We start from the raw sequence: 19943 nt of genomic DNA on the forward strand, positions 1-19943 counted from the left end.
TCTTGTTTTCATTTATGCAGTTTCTGTTTCTGTGCTGATGAAAATTACTAAAGTAAAAGTCAAAACTACTTTTTTTCATTAATAATCTGGAGGTAAGTGTGATGAAACAAATGTACAAAGTTGTATTTAATCTATATAAAATGTAGCCATCAGAGATGTATTTTTAATGCACAGATTTTTTCCACTTTTATGTGTTAAAACTTGCTGCTTGCTGTGTTTCCTTCAGGAGGAGACGCCACTGTTTCTCGCAGCCAGAGAAGGCAGCTTTGAGGCGGCTCAGGTTCTCCTCGACCACTACTCCAACCGTGACATCACCGACCACCTGGATCGGCTGCCTCGCGACACCGCTCAAGAACGCATGCATCATGACATCGTGCGCTTGCTGGACCAGTACAATTTGGTTCACAGTCCACACAACGGGCCCAACCACATGGGTGGAGGTAACTCCGTGATGTGTGGGGCCAACGGAGCGGGCTTCATCGGCATGCGACCCGGGCCGCAGGGGAAGAAGAGCAGGAGGGGCGGAGGTGGAGCCAAGGTGGGAGGTGTTGGCGGAGGAGCTAAGGAGCTAAAAGACATGAAGGCGAAGAGAAGAAAGAAGCCCGCCGGAGGAGAGGGGACGGGCGTGGCTGCCGGAGTGGGAGGAGGAAGTGGAGGAGGTACAGGAGGAGGGAACACGAATGGTGTCAAGGCAGCAGGACTTCCAGAGAGCTCCGTCACCATGTCACCTGTCGACTCCCTGGAATCACCGCACTCTTACACGGGCGACGTGTCCGGCGCCGCCACCACCACAGCAAACTCCCCTCCCCTCCTGAGCAGCCCCACCTCCAGACCGATGCTGCCCCCCGTCAGCCACATGCTGGGACAGCAGCAGGGCTGGGTGAGCATGACCAAGCACGGCTACAGTGGCCACATGTTTGGCCTCGTGCCACACCAGATGGGGGGGTCTCACCCTGGCATGGGCCAACACCAAGGCCAGGGCCCCATGCTGACTCCCATGAATGTCACCATGAGCAGAGAGCAGCTGCCGCCCATCGTCACCTTCCAGATGATGGCCCCTGGAGGAGGCCAGGCCATGCTGAAGACGCCTCAGCCGGGGCAGGTACAAGTCACACAGTCGCAGGGGCAGAACCAGAACCAGAGTCACTCCCAGCCGGGGTCAGGCCACCTCCGATGCTCCCAGGGTATGATGTACCAGATGCCTGAGCAGATGAGCATGGCGCGTGGGCTCTCCCACGCCATGCAGCATCCCCACACCGTCGGCCACGGAGGCCACGCTGGGATCGAGGGCCAGTCTCGGCTGCCGCCCTCCTACCCACCCATGCAGAGCCCTGTGGATAAGTACCCCACTCCCCCCTCCCAGCACAGCTACACCACCACCGGCTCAGAGGGCACCACCCCCGGCCACTCTGCCCACCCGCCCAGCGAGCACCCGTATCTCACCCCTTCCCCCGAGTCCCCAGACCCTTGGTCGTCCTCTTCGCCACACTCCAACTCGGACTGGTCTGACGTCACCACCAGCCCCACCCCTCTGGGGAACCCCCACCACGCACTGCCGTCTTCACACCGCACACACATTCCAGAGCAGGTGCAGCTGCAGCCGCAGTCGCAGCAGATGCAGCAGGCCTCTCAACAGCCTCAGCTCGGTAACATGCAGGTTTTTGCGTAGGCTGGCCAGAGGAAAGCATAAGCAGACTGACTTTTGGGTCCTGTGTGGTTGAATAACAACACAGGAACTCATGCAATGCTTTTCTCACATCTCGTTAATTCTCTTTTTGTTCTTCGTTATAATAATCGGTCACTTCCCCTTGTATGTTTTCTTGTCCTCTTTGCACTTAAGAAAACTGTATGTATAGTTTCTAAAACATAAATGAGTATTATCAGCTAGATATCAAAAGTTCTCGATACCAAAAAGCATGCAGTTGTTTCTCTAGCTTAAGATGGGAGCGTCCTCTGCTCGCTGTTGGCGAAGTTGAGACTTTTCTCTCCGGGCTTTGGCACCGAAACACAAACTGTTTATTGAGGGATCAACGAGGAACTGCCAACCAGATGGCGGCCAGCTGGTGTTGCATCAGCGAAACAGACTGTAGAGACGGACATTGAGACACTTCCGCATTGATATTGTCAGTTTTGGAGGACATTGTCATTTCTTTCTGCTATATGCATATCTTTATGTGTTGTTTAATGTGATAAGTCTGCCAATACTAACTCGTCATCGCAACCATTCACTCAACTTTTTTTAATACGATGGGTCACATTCAGTTGATGCTTTAATTCAGCAAAACTACCTAGTTGTTGCCTTTTTATTGTTTTTTTTATTCATGCATTGTTTTTTTTAATGTGCTAAAGGGGGATTTTTGTACAATGCTGTTGCATGACTAGAAAGACAAGCATCAAGTAAATTACAGATTATATAGACATGCAAACAGATGCATCTTGTTACTAAATGGCTCTTCACTCGTTAATGTATTTACTGCATTGATGGCGGTTGATGGAGGTTAATGTTTCCCATCGTCGTGCACCGAAGGCTCAATGAATGCCGTTTTTACTTGCCTGCTGTAGGTGCAGGGAGAACGGCGTACGTTTGGAAGGCAGTTGCTGTTACAGAAAACCATAGAATGTGGATGCGGTTATGCCATTGTCTTGCTACGGATGGTGCCACTATATTTCATGTGTTGTTGAGGGATTAATTAAGCTTGACAAACTTTATGCAAAAAACATACGTTAGTTTATAGAATGTTGTATGATGAAATGTACATAGACTAACAGCACATTCTGCTTGTTATTACTGAGCTTGAGACATGTTGACTTTTAAACATCCTTTTCTGTTTTTATACGCGTTCTGGTCGCACTTCTTGAATGATTCTGAATGTGACTGAGGTGCATGTTGTTACTTTTAAACTGCCTCCTTGCTAAATGTTTTCTCTTCCAAAATCATTTTAACCAGTTTTGCCTTTTGCTTAACTACAATCAGTGTAACTCTGCACCTTTTTGTTTTTTTAAATTGTAATGATTCATAAACCAAGTCTGGAGGTGAGTACGGTTTGATAAAAGTATTTTTTTGTCTTCCTTCTTAAAGAATGTTGATCGTCGCTTTGTGTGACTTCTCTCTAAACACAGACAATCATTCGCCGTTTTAGTTTTAAACAAAAAACAACATCAGAGGTCCTAAAGACCAAATATTTTTTTCTGCCAAAAATGTACATCCTGCCTAAATTTGTATCAGTTGTTGCCACTGTTTCGGTTATTGTTGTAATCTATAAAAGACGAACATTAGATGCACAGATCACACATTCGATTTTTTAAAATTTTTTAATCACGACTGCAAGTGTCTGTGTGAACAAACCAAATTATTCACCAGGGTCTTTTTCTCTCTACCTATGATGTCCCTGCAGTTTCACAAAACACAATACTGTTCAAGTGTCAGCATTTTTATTAAGAATTGTCAGTTCCCGTTCATATGCAAGATCATGTGTCTATTTTCTGTATATAAAATGTTTTTTTGTTTTTTTATTGTACTTTCCTCTGTTAACCAAATAGCCTATAATATACATGCTATATGAAGTAGTTGTCACCATGTTTGTATAAGGTAGATGAACTAAAACTGATGAAAAAATAAGTTGTCTATTGTTAAAAAACCAAATGATCAACCAAATGTGCTTCCTGAAATAAAGCCCAGATCTTCATAGACTTGTGCACTTCTGTCTTCTTCTTTTTAACCATACTGTGTATTTGTCCACAAGTTCAGACACAGTGCTTGTGTTGAAATTGTTTTGTAATAGTTTGACATGGAAAAATAAATAAAGTAAACCAGACAAATATAGAATTCAAATTGATGGAAATATGATACTTAAGTTTAGGGTCATCGACTAAACTTACGTTTTAATCATTTAATATTCCTTTGGAGCCAAAACTTTCATATGTTAATACAACTGCTTCTTTTTATCTGTTAATATAGTCATAATTGAAGGAAAGAAAACACATCAATGTATTACCACACAACAGCATTATGTTATACATCCAGGGTAGTCCTGTTCAAGGGGGCAGCATAAAAGTCTCTCACAAAAAAACACAAATAAAAATAATCAAATACAGTTTCATGTAAAAGAGACAAACAGACAAAAAAAACAGCAAATAAAATCAACTAATATTCACCGTATTTCAGTTTCAGTTCAATAAGGCAAGTTAATTGTATTTGTATAGAACATTTCAACAGGAGGGCAATTCAAAGTGCTTTACATAAAACATTAAAAGCATTGGAGGAAAAAAAAAACATTAAAACAAGCCAATAATAAAATAAATTAAAAAAATAAATAAATAAATAATAATGTTCACATTCAAGAGTAATTTAGAAAGGTGTGATCGTGTTTTTTTTTTTATTCCAGTTTTTATTTCACTACCTTAAAAACAAAGATGAGCGGTGCAGTTCGTTGCCAGTCCAGCGGGGGGCGCTGGTTCGCACGCGAAGCTTCGTGCCAAAAAGACGAGGAAGAACTTGTACACGGAAGTGATTTTTTTTTACTCGCGATGAGATTTTCCTTCTTCTGTAAAACGGACGCGGTCTAAGCGCGCTGTTTGCTCTCTACCCGTCACCGCGATGGCCCTGAAGGAGGAGGCGGTCGGCGGGGAAACCCCGTCGAGATAACGCGCAGTTACCCGCGGACGGTGGATAATCCGGGTCAATGGACGCCAGACCAGGACTCGAAGTGCTGCTGTTTTGACAGCTGGGTTGAGCCTCCAGTACCTGGTCTGACAGAGAGACAGGCAGGCAGACAGACAGCTGCTGGGAACAGACACCGAGGTTCAAACCCTAAAGAGGTTGTTGGTTCGTCTCCGTCTGCGAAGTGACAGCAACTCTCGGTCAGCGGCGTCTCCACTCCGGTTATGTGAGTAAAAAAAACAGCACTTTCTTGTTTCTAGAAATGTTCTCCTCCTCACTGTGGTTCTCCTCCTCCAACAGCCCTCACTCCTCTTACTACCTCCTCCGTGTCCAGCCTCCTCGACACCGACACCGACCTGTGGCCATGGCCTCGTCCCGGCTGAAGTACCTCTCTCTGGGCGTGCTGGTGTTCCAGACCACCTCGCTGGTGCTCACCATGCGGTACTCCCGCACCCTGCAGGCCGAGGGCCCGCGGTACCTGGCCTCCTCGGCCGTGGTGGTGGCCGAGGTCATGAAGATCCTCGCCTGCGTGCTGCTCGTCTTCAAGGAGCACAGTGAGTGCGCCTGATCAATGCACCTGATCAGCTGTTCACCAGCATCGAGCTGCACAAGCAGCCTGTATGGATCATTAAGAGATGAGCATTCAGACATCATCATCTGCTGATATCCATGATAAGAAACACGATTACTAATTTAATTTGGTGAAGCTTCCAAAAGAAAATCAATCAACGATCACAGTGATCTTACATGGAAAACCCATCAGATATTACAAGCTGGAGGGTTTTTCGTATTGATAGTTAAACAATTATTCTTCTACGCCTCCCTTGGAGAAATACAAACATGCTTTACATTTACTTTGCATGTTTCTCATTAACCACAGAATGCAAACACGTCGTACCTTCCGTGTTGTCGACACACAAAAGCAGCGGCTCAAGAACTTTATCTGAATAAAATGCAGAAAAAACATTCATGACTTAAATCCAAAATGGTGATTAAAGCGCTGCATATTTGCAAATAGTTCCTTAGGTTCAATACTGGAGACCTGCTGAGTAACGGCCCCTATAGGAATACAGAACTCGCCATTAACAATAATAATAACACAATAATAACTCTTGTTGTGCTACTGAATGATGTGTAAAACCTGGAAGCCTCACATCTGGATTATCTTTAATATCACACCTGCAAGCAAACAACTTTCAAAAGACTTTCAGGATGAGAATATAATTCATCCCCTCAGTATCAGTTTAAACATTTCCAGAAGCACCGACGTAGTCGGGTCTTATCTTCAAGCACGCAGGAAGATGTTCCCTGTTATTAAGCAGACATACAATCATAGATAGGGAAAGTGAAACTTGTAGTTTTATCTGGTAATAACCTTCAAACGCCTTCAAACTATTATCATTTACCACAAGAATGACGATAACAACACAAACTTCTAACCGTTTTCATGTTTTTAGGCTACAGCATGCGAGCTCTGAACAGCATCCTGCGCCAGGAAATCGCCCACAAACCCATCGAGACGCTGAAGCTGGCGATTCCATCGGGCATCTACACTCTGCAGAACAACCTGCTGTACGTCGCCTTGTCCAACCTGGACGCAGCCACCTACCAGGTATTTATCTATTTACAATACACATTAATTAACATATCAAAGGGCATCAATGTAAATATGCTGGAATTGCTAAATTTCATCTGTCGTCCTGAGGCAGGTATTATAAAATCATACAAACAACATGTAGAAAATTTACACAAAGATAACTCCCGATTCACATAAAGGTTAAAATCAATACAAAAAGTAAAAAAGGCGAAGAGTTACCCATGAGAGCAGGTGTGGCTTGTTTTCAACCACTGTTCAGGCTCTTTTTAAAGGTGGTGTAATGTCAGTGTATTCCAACACTGTGTTCCTCTGATGGAAACCACCATTTGGCCAAATTGAGTCCTGCGACGTTGTACATCAGAGTCTCCTCTAATGTTTTTTCTTCATTTTCTTTATTACAACTGGTTGCTATCAAAGTCCAAGACTTTGTACTTATTAATAATTTTACAATAATGTTTTTTTGTTAAGAGTTTGAAGTGTTCTCTTGAAGAGAGACTTGATTGGACATGAAAAAGCACCTTTAGATGTCGTTTTCTTCGCCACATCCTGATCCCGTCACGTCTGTCCCCCCGTCAGGTGACCTACCAGCTGAAGATCCTGACCACGGCTCTGTTCTCGGTGTCCATGCTGGGCCGCAGGCTGGGCGTCTACCAGTGGCTCTCCCTGCTGATCCTCATGGCCGGAGTGGCTCTCGTGCAGGTCCAGTACAGCTTCTCTTTACTACCAAATGGAAATCACATCATTTTTTTCTCCGTCATCTAAAAATAGGCCGAGGAGCATCCTCTCTGTGGTTTCTCTTGATTGAAGCAAAAAGAGACGCATGGATGTTCTGCTGCTTCTAAATAGTTTATTCTACGTATAATTGTACAGACCGCTATTCCTGCAATAACCTTTATTCAGTCACGTCCAAGATCAACAAACCGTCTCCAGGCCCCGCCTCTTAAATGTGAAGGTGTGTTGGTTTTTACGCTGAGGTTTCGTACTTTTGTTCAAACGAAGCAAGAATCAAAATGAAGGATCTGCATACTTTCTAAAGATCCCTCTGAATTTTATCTGTGCGGTGCCGTTTCGATCCAACAGATGTTCAGTGAAGGTGAAGCAGAGCGAGCGATAAACACATTCATCACTAAGGTGATTGTGTTCTGCTCTCCAGTTGGACCAATCAGAGCAGAGAAGCTGAACGAGGCTAGAAACACCATTAAAACTTACCCAAATATGTCATAAATCACATAAATCATCTAAATGGAATATCCTAGAAACAACTGCATAGAAAAAGTACAAAAAGAGTTAGTAAACTTAATAAATGATTGGCCCAAATAAAAAAATTCTTAATTATTTTTTCAGGAATACAGGCAAGTTCATCTTAGCCATTGACCAAAATCTGTATTAACGCCTCCATTTTTTAAAAAAATGATCACGATTATGACTATCGGGGGAAAAAAATAAAAAATAGAGACTAAATATAAAAGTGAGTATATTACTCGCCCCAAAATATATATATTGTTTCTGAATACTTGCTGGTTTGGCCCAGCAGCTGGCAGAACGCGAACAAAAAAGAAAGTTGAGGTTGCATCAACAGAAATATACTTTTTGCAGAGACAATGACATTCTTTAAGACGTCTGTAAAAGTAGAGTTCTCACCACGTTTAGAATCCCACTGAAAGACATTTTAGGAAATCCATGTTTATATATCAAAGAGGAAAGAGAACGGGGCCAGTTCTAGAGATGTCACTTACATTTAATTAAGCATTTAATTAAGCATTTACTCCGCCGTGTACTGGAAGTGTGCCCTTTGTTTTTATTGTAATGATCCGTCTCATCTCTAAGTTCTACATGCGATAAAGAAAGGAATCTCAGGGTGCGGTATGTGCTTAAATAAATAGAACTGAATAAGGTGGAGCCTGAATAAATATTTGGTTACGAGATGTTTCTGATGAACAATGAAGAGTCAGAAAAAGAAAAGATTGTTGTGATATCTCCTCCTCCTCCTCCTCCTCCTCCTCCTCCTCCTCCTCCTTGGAACAACACAAAGAAAATGCCAGTCTGTTAGAGTTCTTGATGTTGAGGCGGACGGACACAAAGATATACCTTCATAAATCTACAAAGTCAGACAGGTGGAAGCATTAACTTCGCTGTGCAGGGATGTGACAGCGGTTTATGTATGAATCCTCCCCGAGGCTGAAATAACAGAGCGTCACGTCACATATGATATTAAAACACTGCATCAACTTCCAAAGACAGCATGTAAATAAATAATAGTGCTGTTAGTTCTCACTCAGCAGGCTGGAGACAAACGGCTTCTTGTTCCAAAAGAAATCCTTCACCTTTGTGGTTTTATAAAAAGTTTTTACCCTTTTCTGACTTTGAATACACAGAGATCGTCTTTTTTTTAAAGTTTTTTTGCATTCACACCCATTTTCATGCTTACAACAGCACATAACGCAGGAACTCACACTCGGCAGCATTTTTATAACTCGGCAAAGCTGTGCCGATGCCTTTGGTGTGAGTTCCAGGTACCCAGCATCCTTTCTGTCAGCCGTTACAGAGAGTTCAGGCTGTACCGAGTACGTTCTTACCGCTGAGTGATGCACAACTGAGCTATTTATATGTGCTGGAGGAAAACTGTGAGCTGGAGGTGATACATCTGGAAAATAATTCAAATTAATTTAAAAAAGAATAAAGGTTAATGGTTTCTTCCAACGGGCTGCCAGGTGGTGTAGTGGGTAGCACTGTCGCCTCGCAGCGAGAGGGTCCCGGGTTCGATTCCCTTCTGTGTGGAGTTTGCATGTTCTCCCCGTGTAAGCGTGGGTTCTCTCCGGGTTCTCCGGCTTCCTCCCACAGTCCAAAGACATGCAGGATGGGGACCTGTCTGTCTCTACATGTCCCCCTGTGATAGACTGGTTACCTGTCTGTCTCTACATGTCTCCCTGTGATAGACTGGTTACCTGTCTGTCTCTACATGTCTCCCTGTGATAGACTGGTTACCTGTCTGTCTCTACATGTCCCCCTGTGATAGACTGGTTACCTGTCTGTCTCTACATGTCTCCCTGTGATAGACTGGTTACCTGTCTGTCTCTACATGTCTCCCTGTGATAGACTGGTTAACTGTCTGTCTCTACATGTCAGCCCTGTGATAGACTGGTTACCTGTCTGTCTCTACATGTCTCCCTGTGATAGACTGGTTACCTGTCTGTCTCTACATGTCTCCCTGTGATAGACTGGTTACCTGTCTGTCTCTACATGTCTCCCTGTGATAGACTGGTGACCTGTCTGTCTCTACATGTCTCCCTGTGATAGACTGGTTACCTGTCTGTCTCTACATGTCTCCCTGTGATAGACTGGTTACCTGTCTGTCTCTACATGTCAGCCCTGTGATAGACTGGTTACCTGTCTGTCTCTACATGTCTCCCTGTGATAGACTGGTTACCTGTCTGTCTCTACATGTCTCCCTGTGATAGACTGGTTACCTGTCTGTCTCTACATGTCTCCCTGTGATAGACTGGTTACCTGTCCAGGTGTACCCTGCCTTCGCCCAATGACAGCTGGGATCGGCTCCAGCCCCCCCACGACCCTGAATACAGGATAAGCGGTAGACGATGGACGGATGGTTTGTTCTAACCGGAGCGTTTGTCTTGTGCTTGCAGTGGCCCTCTGAGTCCGAGGCGGCCCCGGAGAAGGACGCTCTCTCTGCAGGCTCCCAGTTTGTGGGTGTGGCGGCGGTGCTGGTGGCCTGCTGCTCCAGTGGGTTCGCTGGTGTCTACTTTGAGAAGATCCTGAAGGAGAGCAAACAGAGCGTCTGGATCCGCAACATTCAGCTCGGTCAGTATGGATCGGTGTCATTGATAATCCTCCATGTTTCTGAAGCAGCTTATTGTCTGTGCACCGTTTCCTTTCTTCCCTGCACAGAGAGCCAGCTGGGCTTCTTTTCTTTTTTATACCTCCGATGTGTTTCTATTAAGATGAATGTTCCCGTCTAGTTTATTTTTACCCTGGAGCGTGTGAGGCGAGTGTTAAGTCTGCTGTGATTCCCGGTGGAGCTCCAAGCTTTTTCACCTGCAAAAGGATCTGCAACAAAGAGCAGTGAACAGAATATGTCTTTTGGTTGTTAGTAATTGTAAGGGTGATTTAAAAAAAGAAGAAAATATGGTAATTAGGAATTAGTGCAGAAACTATTAGTTGATTTAATTTTGATTGACCAACAAAACATTCTTTTCTATGTGGTTTTCAAGTGAATCGTTCTCGTATTTGGACTTTTGAACCAGTAAAACACTCAAATATGAAGTCAACTCTGTCATGAGAACTGAAAAATTAAAATACCTGTTAGTTTTAGTCTTTTTAGGAAAGTACTTGAGAAAAGCAACGCGGTGGTTGGAGTACTTGCTGTGGCAGAATATTAAAGGAATAGTTTAATATACGGTAATCAGAAACACGGCTTCAATCAAATGTTTTCATCAAACAAAAGCAGTTCAGAGTGTTTTAAACAAAAACTCTAACATGTAACTGTAAGCTAGGGTTGTAACGGTGTTCCAGTATCATGGTATAAATATATAACTTTACTGTCTATAGAACTGGAGAAACAGAAACTGACATGAGGGCGTGTGTGTGGCTGCACGTTCATTGTTCGTAATTATAGGACATTATTTCTTTAAACATGCTGTATGTAAACTAACATGCTGCAGCATGTTCTGTTATTGATCCTTCAAGGATCATTGTAAATAATGATAATAATTACAACCGTGTATGAGCATGTACCCTGAAGCTGTTTTTTTTAATCATACTTCAGGATGAAGTATTTAAACGTATCTCTTGTGTGTTCCAGGCATGTTTGGCCTGGTGTTTGGCCTCTTTGGGATGCTGGCGTACGACGGAGAGAGGGTGAAGGAGTCCGGTATGTTCCAGGGATACAACACCGTCACCTGGGCTGTCGTAGCGCTGCAGGTAACGCTCCACTGCCAGCGGTGTGGTTTTCACCTTGTGAGTCTGTGTGTGTGTGTGTGCGTCATCGTGCAAATATGTGATCCTGCTACCCGTAGCAGGAAATCCTTTAGTAAGTCACGCTCGACAGGTTTTTTTATCACAAAGAATGTCAAGGATGGGTGTGGTCAGGAGAAGTGTGTACACACACACACACACTTTACACCCTGCTAAGATCTGGCGTTCGGTGTCACCCAATCCCAAGATGCTCTCTTATTCAATATGTCAGATATGATATCAATCATCTGCGTTTCCAGGATCTTTACTCCACGAAGCCAGACTCCCCCCTCGGCCGTTCAGGTCGTGCCTTCGTCCATCTGTGTCCGTGTGTTTGTTGTTTCTCCAGGCGCTGGGTGGTCTGGTCATAGCAGCGGTCATCAAGTATGCAGACAACATCCTCAAGGGCTTCGCCACATCGCTCTCCATCATCCTGTCAACTCTTATATCGTACTTCTGGCTGCAGGACTTCGACCCCACCGGGTAGAGGAAACGCTCACCGCCTCTCCGTCTCTCTCTCCTGCTTCTCTTTCTCACGCTGACGGTTGTTTGTCTGCTGTCCTTCCACAGCGTCTTCTTCCTGGGAGCCCTTCTGGTCATCGCAGCCACTTTCCTCTACGGCTACGAAGGCAAGCCGTCCCCCAACCCCAGCAGGGCGTAGCGGCCTGGCGGCCCACACTGCTGCAGCGGTCGGAGGTCCTGTGGGAGCGTCGGGACGTGGAGTTGAAAGGAGGACAAGAGAAGAAGGGGAAAGGTCTTTATCGTATGTTGTGATCACAAAAAAGAGAAGAGGAGGTAAGCGGGTTGGCGACGGAGGACGGGAAAAGAAGAAGGTTTAAAAACGTTTAATAAAGCAAGCACAATGCTGCGATGGGTCTCACACACCAGAAGTGCCTCAGCTGGGAAGGAGAAACAAGGAGAAACAGGTTTCTCTTCGTGGCTAAACACACTGTAGAGATAATCCGGCCGCCACACCTCCGGGTGGCAGGACCGATGATTGTGTTCATTAGAGCCTGTTTGACTGCACATGTTGAGTTCTGCTCTGGAGACCACATTCATGACCGTGTGACCGTGTGACCGTGTGACCGTGCCCTGAAGCTTTCGGGTCCTTCACGTGGTGCATTTAGGCCCAAAAATACTTTATATCCCAGACTTACATTAGCAAAGAGCTTCTGTAAATCAGCTTCTTTTTTTTAGGTCAATCAATTTCACAGCACCGACACTTAAACAGCCCCCTTTTTTAACCACTAGGTCCTAAAAGTTGTAAAATGCAGTGACGGCAGATTTTCTCTCCTCCGAATGAGAGCGAGGGACGGGAGGCGGGGCTACGGATGCAGAAGATCGCTGGAAGATCTGGATCACTTCATCAGGATGTTTCACTCTGACGTTTGCTCCATGCACCACTGAGCGACTTTCATGGGCACGAACGCCTCCGTTCTCCTTTACAGACAAATGCTTCCGGAAGCCTTCAGGCGGAGGAAGTTGCATTCACCGTAACGACCATTGTTTCCCAAATTACAGCTCTGGTGTTAAATTTTCAGCTATTTTTGGAAACGGTTTTCGTTGCCAGGCAACATATAGTCATCGGGATGTCTTTGATAACATATGCGGTGGTCTGCCTCTGTCTGGTGGAGTTTCATGGTAATCTGGGTGTAAGACTTGAAACGCCACGGGATCAAACCAATCAGAGAGATAACGGGGGGCGATGCTAGAAGATGTTTATATTGATGATTATCCGGTGATGATTATTTTTTGTACAACTTGAAATGATGTCGCGTAAAAATGATTTTCCGCCATTTAAATTGTAATCTATACATCTAAATGAATTGTGTGTTTAATTTATTCTTTAATTCGGCTTTCACGTGACATTTCAAAGCCATCCATATAAACATCCGTCAATTCTGTGGCATCGTAATCAAAGTGATCTGAACTGACTGAATTATACATCAGATATCCATGAGGTTTTCTTCTGGGATGATTTTTTATTTTTGTTTTTTTGGGATAATGCGGGTATAATTGATAACTTTATTATTTTAATTACCAATATGTGAATCTTTTATAAAAACGATTGTTCCTTTAACTGCTCTGAATGTCTCCCTCCTGACTGATTTATATGATGAACAGCTGAATTAAAACGTCGCCATGCACTGCGGTAACACTATATTCTTTACCATTAATCATGATGCCCCCCTCCCTCCTGCTGTCTTTTTTTTTTTTTTTTTTTTTTGCACACTAACAAGTCGACCGTGTCTAATTTAAAACTTGGCGTGTCGCCTCAGAACTGCAAACTAGATGACAGGAATAAATTCACACTTTGATATTTTTGGCATTTGTTTTAATGAGTTTTTAAAAACACTGCATGCAAAAGCCAGACAGTCGGAGAGAAAGGACTGTAACGCGGCAGAGTTTCCTGTCCTTCGTGTCGTAACGCCGCACCCAGACGTTTTTTACAACCAATAATCTGCATTAGACTCCAGCCAATCAGCAGAACCAGTCGGACCCGAGGGTTCGAGTCCCCTGCACCGCTCCACCTCCAGTCCTCAGGCACGTCCGTTACTCTAAAAGACACTTGAGGCCCTTGACCTGTAATTTGAATGAAATCCCTATAAAAGCCTCAAGCCTCTGATAATCACCGACCAGGAGAGATGCTCGGGTTAAAAGTGCAGCTCCAGATGTTTCCCTTTGATTGTCAACGTGGCTCTGCTCTGGTGTCGTGGCTACAGAAGGCATGTTGCTGAATACCGGGTGTCCATGCCTCTAGGTGATGTGTGCAAACACATGATGAGGAGTGTGTGTGTGTGTGTGTGTGAAGGCTCGTTCGGTTTGCACCAGGAGTAATGAGCAGCAGCAGCAGCATGGGTAAGATGACGCGGTTACATCCTCCGCCTCTCTTCATCTCCGTCTGGACCAGCTCAGCACTTTCACCGCAACACAAACACACAACCAACACACCTGCCTGGGAAAAAAAACTATATGCAACATTTTTCAGATTCAACACGGTCGTCGTAATATCCCATAATCATGAATCTTCATTTAAAAAAAACAAACACTTTGTTTTTGTTTTTAGAAAAACAAAATAATGGCACAAGAAACTGTATGTCTGTAAACCAAATACTGCACCATCTTTAAAGGGTCACTTCACACACATCACAACAAAAAACATTTCTTCTTCACGTCGGTCCGTGAATAACCATGTAGATGTTTTGGATTTATGTCATCAGATTTTCAGATATATGTCGCTGAGATTTCTGCCTCCTAGCCAATAAGATTGCGGTTGCCATGACCATTTTTTCTACTGGAGACTTATCGTGTGAAAACGATGGAGTCGGCAGATTAGAAGTATTAGTAACGGACGGACGTTGCTTTTAAATTCTGGACCACGGCTTTAAGATTAGATTTAAAATCTCCCAACCTACTCATGGATTAACTTCTGTACACATATTCATGCTTCTTAGGGGATCTGTCCTCTAGCGCCACCTTCAGGTTGACATATTTGGATTCTCGTGAACTATTCTGATTGCCCAGAAGATTATCTGACTTTTCTACTCGCGCCATCATCCAAATTTTCACCAATACTTAAGTTTATGACCAAATACCCATCAGCCTCGGCTAAACTTGGTGCTAATTAGCGTTGGCTACATGCTATCATGCTACACTGCAGGTGAATATTGACTAACTGCAGCCCACTGAGCCGCTGTAGTTGTTGTTTTAATACAGTGTGATTTTCTAAAATGTCATTGACCTCCTGTTTGGAGACACAAATCTCACTGACGGATATTTCAAAGAGTCTGCATGACTTCTGTCTTTGAAACGTAGCTGAACCGAGTCTAATCTATTGTAAATACAGTTGTACAATCTTTGCTCTTGAGCGACGAATACTGACCAGATATAGACGTAGCTTTGTTCTTCAGGTAGACTTGTTTTATTCCTCCTAAAATAAAGTAACCCTGCTTCTTCACCTCACAGGTGTGATTCGATGGTACGTAGGGAAAGACCATGTGTTTTTACTGTCGCCAACAGGCATCACTGGCTTTCTAAAGGCAGGCGGGGGGGAGGGAGAAGCTCTGCAGCTCGGATGGACTGGCCGTTTGTGATTGAAAGAAAAACTCAAATCCTGCTGCAGGGCTTCATTTAAGATTCTTCTCAATGCACACAAGGTGTGCAAATCATCAAATCCTGAAACGCTGTGGTTTAGAAAATAATGTTCTGTGATATGTAAAAACCAAAAGCTGCTCTGAGCATGCATGTGTTGACAATCTTCCTGTTTTTAAAATAATAATTCCCTGTAACATAATCACAGATGAGGCCCCTGTAAGTGTGTGAGGCAGTCTGGTGTGACAAAGCAGCAAGCCTGGACCCGACCCGGCTCTCCATTCTACAAAACACAACCACAGACACACTCACGCCATCCAGGAACGTCTCAGTGGAAAGCGTAGTCATCGCGGCCCGTAATGAACGCAGCGGTGTCGTATGACGCCCTTGAATGCAGCGTTCAGGCCGGCATTATGTCATCATTAAGGCTGAAGAACCTTTTTTATTTTTTTTTTACGGGGTCCGGGTTTAGTTTCTCATCCTTTCCTTCCTGGGCCTGAGTAGCTACAGTACACGTTTGCGTTAGCGCTAATGGCTAATGGATTTTTCAAAGTTGCGTTGCTCAGTTGCTGGGTTGAGTGAAGGCCTGGAAACCCAACAGCGCCAGAGACCAACTCACGTTCTGGATGTCAAAGGCAGCGATGGGGATTTAAGGCAGTTGTCCCCCTCGAGGTTTCAGACTGCAACTCTGATTTGTGCCGTCGTCACGAGTCCTGGCCTGCTCACAGATCCTCATTGTGTCTTCTTTGATTATCCTGTCAGCAGTTTCTCTGTCACCGCCATGACACGATACAACCAACGGGCCAATGGGACGCTCTCAACGCTCTACTTGGATGGTATGACGACGAGCGGAGGCCCTCTCCTCGGCCTCCACATCAGAACCTGCGCGTCGTTGGCGTTGGGCCTCCCCATGGCGTTCGGAGGGATCGGCTCCATGCGGGTCAGCACCCGCGGCTGGTCCTGGTGCACCCGGCCCACCAGCCTGGCCCTGGAGCCCAGCGGCAGGGACGGATCCACCGCCACGTCCACCCTCATCCTCCACTTGATGGTGTGCAGCAGGATCTTCTCCCGGGACGTGGTGTTGAGCGCCACCAGCCAGGTGGTGAAGCTCTGGTCTCGTTTGATGTTGGTCAGCAAGGGCGTGTTGGATTCGCTGACCGGCACAGCCCAGGTGACGCTGGGGTAGAAGTTGTCGTTCATGCTAACGAGGAAGCGGGACGGCTTGGAGGTGGGGCCCACGATGGTGACGGTCTCCGTGGTGTTTCCGTACCAGGGGTAGCTCACGCCGTCCGAGTCGCTGATGGCCCTCACCAGGCCTTCTCGGAGCTGAGGCAGCTCCCAGCTCGACCTGACAGCAGCGGAAACAGAGACTTCTGGGTAAAAAGGACGCCATATTCTATATTTCCATTAACTAACAGTTATTGTCTTGCAGCCTGGAAGCTCACAGCACACCCCAGAGGCCAATTCTACATCACTGTAGCGAGAATTAAACTACTGGAGGTCCAACTGCTGTGAAGTGGCTCCTTAAAGGCCCAATTAGTGTTTTTTTGTTTTGTTTTTTTACCCAAAAAACCTGCAGGTATGTTTTCATGCATTATTCAAAACCTGGACCCACACATAAACTATTTAAACAACAGTTTTTGAAATAATTATTCCAGACGGTGAATTCCTTTTCACATCTTACTGAATCTGCTGATTCATTCGTTGGTCAAACAGAAAATGAGACAACTGTTTTCTTACTTCATCATCAGTTATATTTTTTAGTCATTTAAGTTATGAATCGGGGAGAAATGACAAACAGTTTCTTGCTTTTCTCTGTATCTCAAATCAAGATGTTCAGAGATGTCATGATGGGAAATTGTTAATTTATTTTCATACATTTCCATCATTTCTTTTAGACCAAATGATTGCTTGAAAAAAATAGGTTCATCGATGAAGAAAAGGAGCGTTAGTGTCAGTTCTACATCCACAGCAAGAATCCATGAGCCGCCGGTGAATTTGGAAGTGAGAGCACTTCCACTATTTTGAACTCTGAGAGAGGAGGTGACTCTCTCATCTGTTTGGGATTTCTGCCGCTCGTGTGTCTGAAAAGTTTGGACTTTTTGCTTCTGAGGAAAATAACAGAAGCAACAAGGTGATTTCTGAAAATGATTCTCCAGACAAGCTTGAAAGGAGACTACAACAGCCGCCTCCAAAGGATATTTTAGTGGTTCAGCATGTCAGCGGATTATCATCATCTCTTTGTTGTGCCAAACAGTTTTGTTATCCCAACCCTAAACCCCCAATCTCACCCCTAAAACACACCCACTCCCTAAACCCAGCAGGATTAAACACCCCCTCATGCCCTCCAGATAGTGTGTGTGTGTGTGTGTGTGTGTGTGTGTGTGTGTGTGTGTGTGTGTGTGTGTGTGTGTGTGTGTGTGTGTGTGTGTGTGTGTGTGTGTGTGTGTGTGTGTGTGTGTGTTGGGGGGGAGGCCACGTCTCAGTGGGCACACTTTGAGTGTGAGAGCATCAACTGTTATTTAGCTCCTCTAATAGCAGCTTTTCTATTTAGGTGCCGGAGTCACAGGAACAGAATCTGTCGGTGGGCGTCTGAATGAAGGAGGCAGTGAACCTGCTGCGCGCGCACACGTGCACACCTTATTATACGGAGTGCACAAGCTGTGGCGCACGCACTGCACGTGCACACTCTTTTAAAAAAAACAAAACAAATGTGATTGTTGTCACAGGGGTGTGAACTCACATGCCGACGTCTCCGTAGGTGTTGTAGAACTCCATCTGGGTGCACGCCTGGATCCAGCCCACCACCCAGGTCTCGTTGCGCGGAATGGGGGGCATCACGATCCGCGCCGACGCTTTGAAATAGGGCGTCTTGTACCGGAGCACGATGGGCGAGTTCTCCTCGATGACGGTCGGGCAGTGGTCTATGGTGGCCGCCAGGTCGTACACCACGATGTTCTCCCGCTTGATGCGCGACTTGTTACAGGCGATGCTCTGGATGCAGCCCATGGCGGTGCAGGTGAAGGTGATGGTCAGCAGCAGCCAAGTGAGCCTGCCGGGCCTGGGGAACAGCACTGCCGACCGGGACTCGACCAGGATCAACACTATGAGGCCGTGCATCAGATGCGACTGGAAGGCGATACCACACTGCGGGCCCCAAGTCAGAATAAGGCTGGTTCCAGTGAACCCAGGATCCAGGATCCAGTCCCCCCACTGTGTCAGCAGCAGGCTCCCACCTCCCTGGTGTCCGGGCACATGAACCAAGGCTCCGGGGGCGCTGTTCCGTGGCTAACCCCGGTGCTCTGACCCCTCTGTGAGCCACAAGTGAAACACCCTGCAGGGATTAATGAAGTATCACATGAATGTTTGATCCAGCCTCGCTTGTATTCTCCACACTGTCCGTTTCCGTGCGCCCTCTCCTCCCGGATCCGACCCGTCTGCGCTCCTGCTCGGACCCCAGCCCGTAACCCTTGATCCTCTTCTTCCTTCCCCGAGCGGTCATGTCACAACAGGCGTCGGGGGACCGGCGGACACCGGGGCGCCGGCAGATAGACCCGGTGGTCGGGCGGCGTGGCTTGTTGATGCGGCACTTTGCATGAGATGCTGCTGCCGCCGCCTTGATCCGGAGCGGCGGCGTTACTGCCCGTCATGCCTGTCGACTCCGGTGAAACAAACAAAACCTCCGGGTCCGGGCATCTGCGACGACAAAACGGCTTCCCCCTGCGGAGTCGGGCGACACGGGCGAGTCGCTCCCCGACGATCAAACCGGGGCTGAACACGAGCAAACACGCCGACTGTCAACATGTGTCGTAGACGGACGAAACAATGACATTATGGGTTTAAAACCCGGTGTCATAGCAACCGTGCGCCGGCATCCTCGCTCGACGAAAGCTGCGCGGCCGTGTGTCGCTGTCCAGCCTGCGTGGTGCTGAAGATGCCGAACGGACCAATGAGCGGCGGAGGGAGCCGGAGGGCGTAGGAGTGCCCGCGTCTGCACAGTAGTGGCTCCGCGACCCCCTTCCTCCATGTTGGAATAACGCTCTCTAATCAGCATAAAGCAGACAAGAAGCCCCGGTCTGTAATTCTGTTTAACGTGAGAACAAACAGGAAGTGTCTTTTTGTGTTTGTGATTATTTATTTCGCCCAAAGTACTTAAAAAACATCACTCCATGCATGATTGTTGATACGTTCTAATAATACACCCTCGGTAATTAAATAGAGATGGGCTGATCCTGGCGGTGTATGGAAACATTTGATTGGTTAGTGGCGGTCAGTGAGCGGTTTCAACCCTTTCACAATAAAAACGTCTCAGCATTGCGAAAACAAACTCACTACAAGGTGCTTTAGTTTATTTGTTTTTTATTTTATTTGTTTATTTAATAGGGGCAGTGCATATTTAATATTTAATTTTATTAAAAAACAACCACCAACACACAAGGACATGTGAAGATTGATACATGAATTGTCATGGATTCTTTTTATTTTATTTGTTTATTTAATAGGGGTAGTGCATATTTATGGACATCAGTATTACTATACAATGTAAATACGCTATATATATATATATATATATATATATATATATATACCAACCACCAACACACAAGGACGTGAAGATTGATG

General features: G+C 45.6%; 3 protein-coding genes and 1 long non-coding RNA gene across 5 annotated transcripts in view; 2 read left to right on the forward strand and 2 right to left on the reverse strand.

The window, feature by feature from the left end:
- The window catches only part of notch2 (notch receptor 2), a 41752-nt gene extending 38062 nt beyond the window's left edge, over nt 1-3690 (forward strand). Inside the window, exon 35 of the mRNA XM_084011065.1 lies at nt 227-3690. Coding sequence (XP_083867191.1) covers nt 227-1669 — 1443 coding nt within the window. The 3' untranslated portion in view covers nt 1670-3690. The remainder of the gene's footprint in view (nt 1-226) is intronic.
- On the reverse strand, nt 3416-4285 carry LOC311014452. The gene is made up of 2 exons (XR_014597268.1): nt 3753-4285; nt 3416-3708 (listed from the first exon to the last, which is right to left on the reverse strand). It is a non-coding gene; the product is annotated as an uncharacterized lncRNA (long non-coding RNA).
- A 263-nt stretch (nt 4286-4548) lies between these two features.
- Nucleotides 4549-13314, forward strand: slc35a3a (solute carrier family 35 member A3a). Its single transcript, XM_084011068.1, is given in 9 exon segments — nt 4549-4886; nt 4961-5214; nt 6118-6272; nt 6834-6956; nt 9902-10076; nt 11077-11195; nt 11578-11711; nt 11799-11854; nt 11857-13314. Coding segments are annotated over 8 exon segments (1098 nt in total). The 5' UTR covers nt 4549-4886; nt 4961-5024; the 3' UTR covers nt 12003-13314.
- Nucleotides 13315-13521: 207 nt separating this feature from the next.
- On the reverse strand, nt 13522-19681 carry fam78bb (family with sequence similarity 78 member Bb). Of its 2 annotated transcripts, XR_014597267.1 has the most exons (3): nt 18064-19681; nt 15633-16668; nt 13522-14184 (listed from the first exon to the last, which is right to left on the reverse strand). XR_014597267.1 is itself a non-coding variant. In XM_084011069.1 (2 exons), the coding sequence occupies exons 1-2, from the start codon at nt 18438-18440 to the stop codon at nt 16146-16148; spliced, it is 900 nt and encodes a 299-aa protein (XP_083867195.1). In that variant the 5' UTR covers nt 18441-19681; the 3' UTR covers nt 13522-16145. The 2 variants fall into 2 exon arrangements, 1 of the variants encoding a protein (XP_083867195.1); XM_084011069.1 differs by having other exon boundaries at nt 13522-16668.
- Between the last annotated feature and the right edge of the window lie 262 nt (nt 19682-19943).

The sequence above is a fragment of the Eutrigla gurnardus genome, assembly GCF_963514095.1.
Source record: "Eutrigla gurnardus genome assembly, chromosome: 6".
In the NCBI taxonomy this organism is placed as follows: Eukaryota; Metazoa; Chordata; class Actinopteri; order Perciformes; family Triglidae; genus Eutrigla; species Eutrigla gurnardus.

Excerpts from the sequence above, each read along its gene's own strand:
- fam78bb (XM_084011069.1), bottom strand. The coding sequence starts at position 18,440 with ATGCACGGCCTCATAGTGTTGATCCTGGTCGAGTCCCGGTCGGCAGTG. Across the intron at positions 16,669-18,063 it reads ACCTACGGAGACGTCGGCAT|GTCGAGCTGGGAGCTGCCTC; the intron begins GTGAGTTCACAC and ends CGCTGCTGTCAG.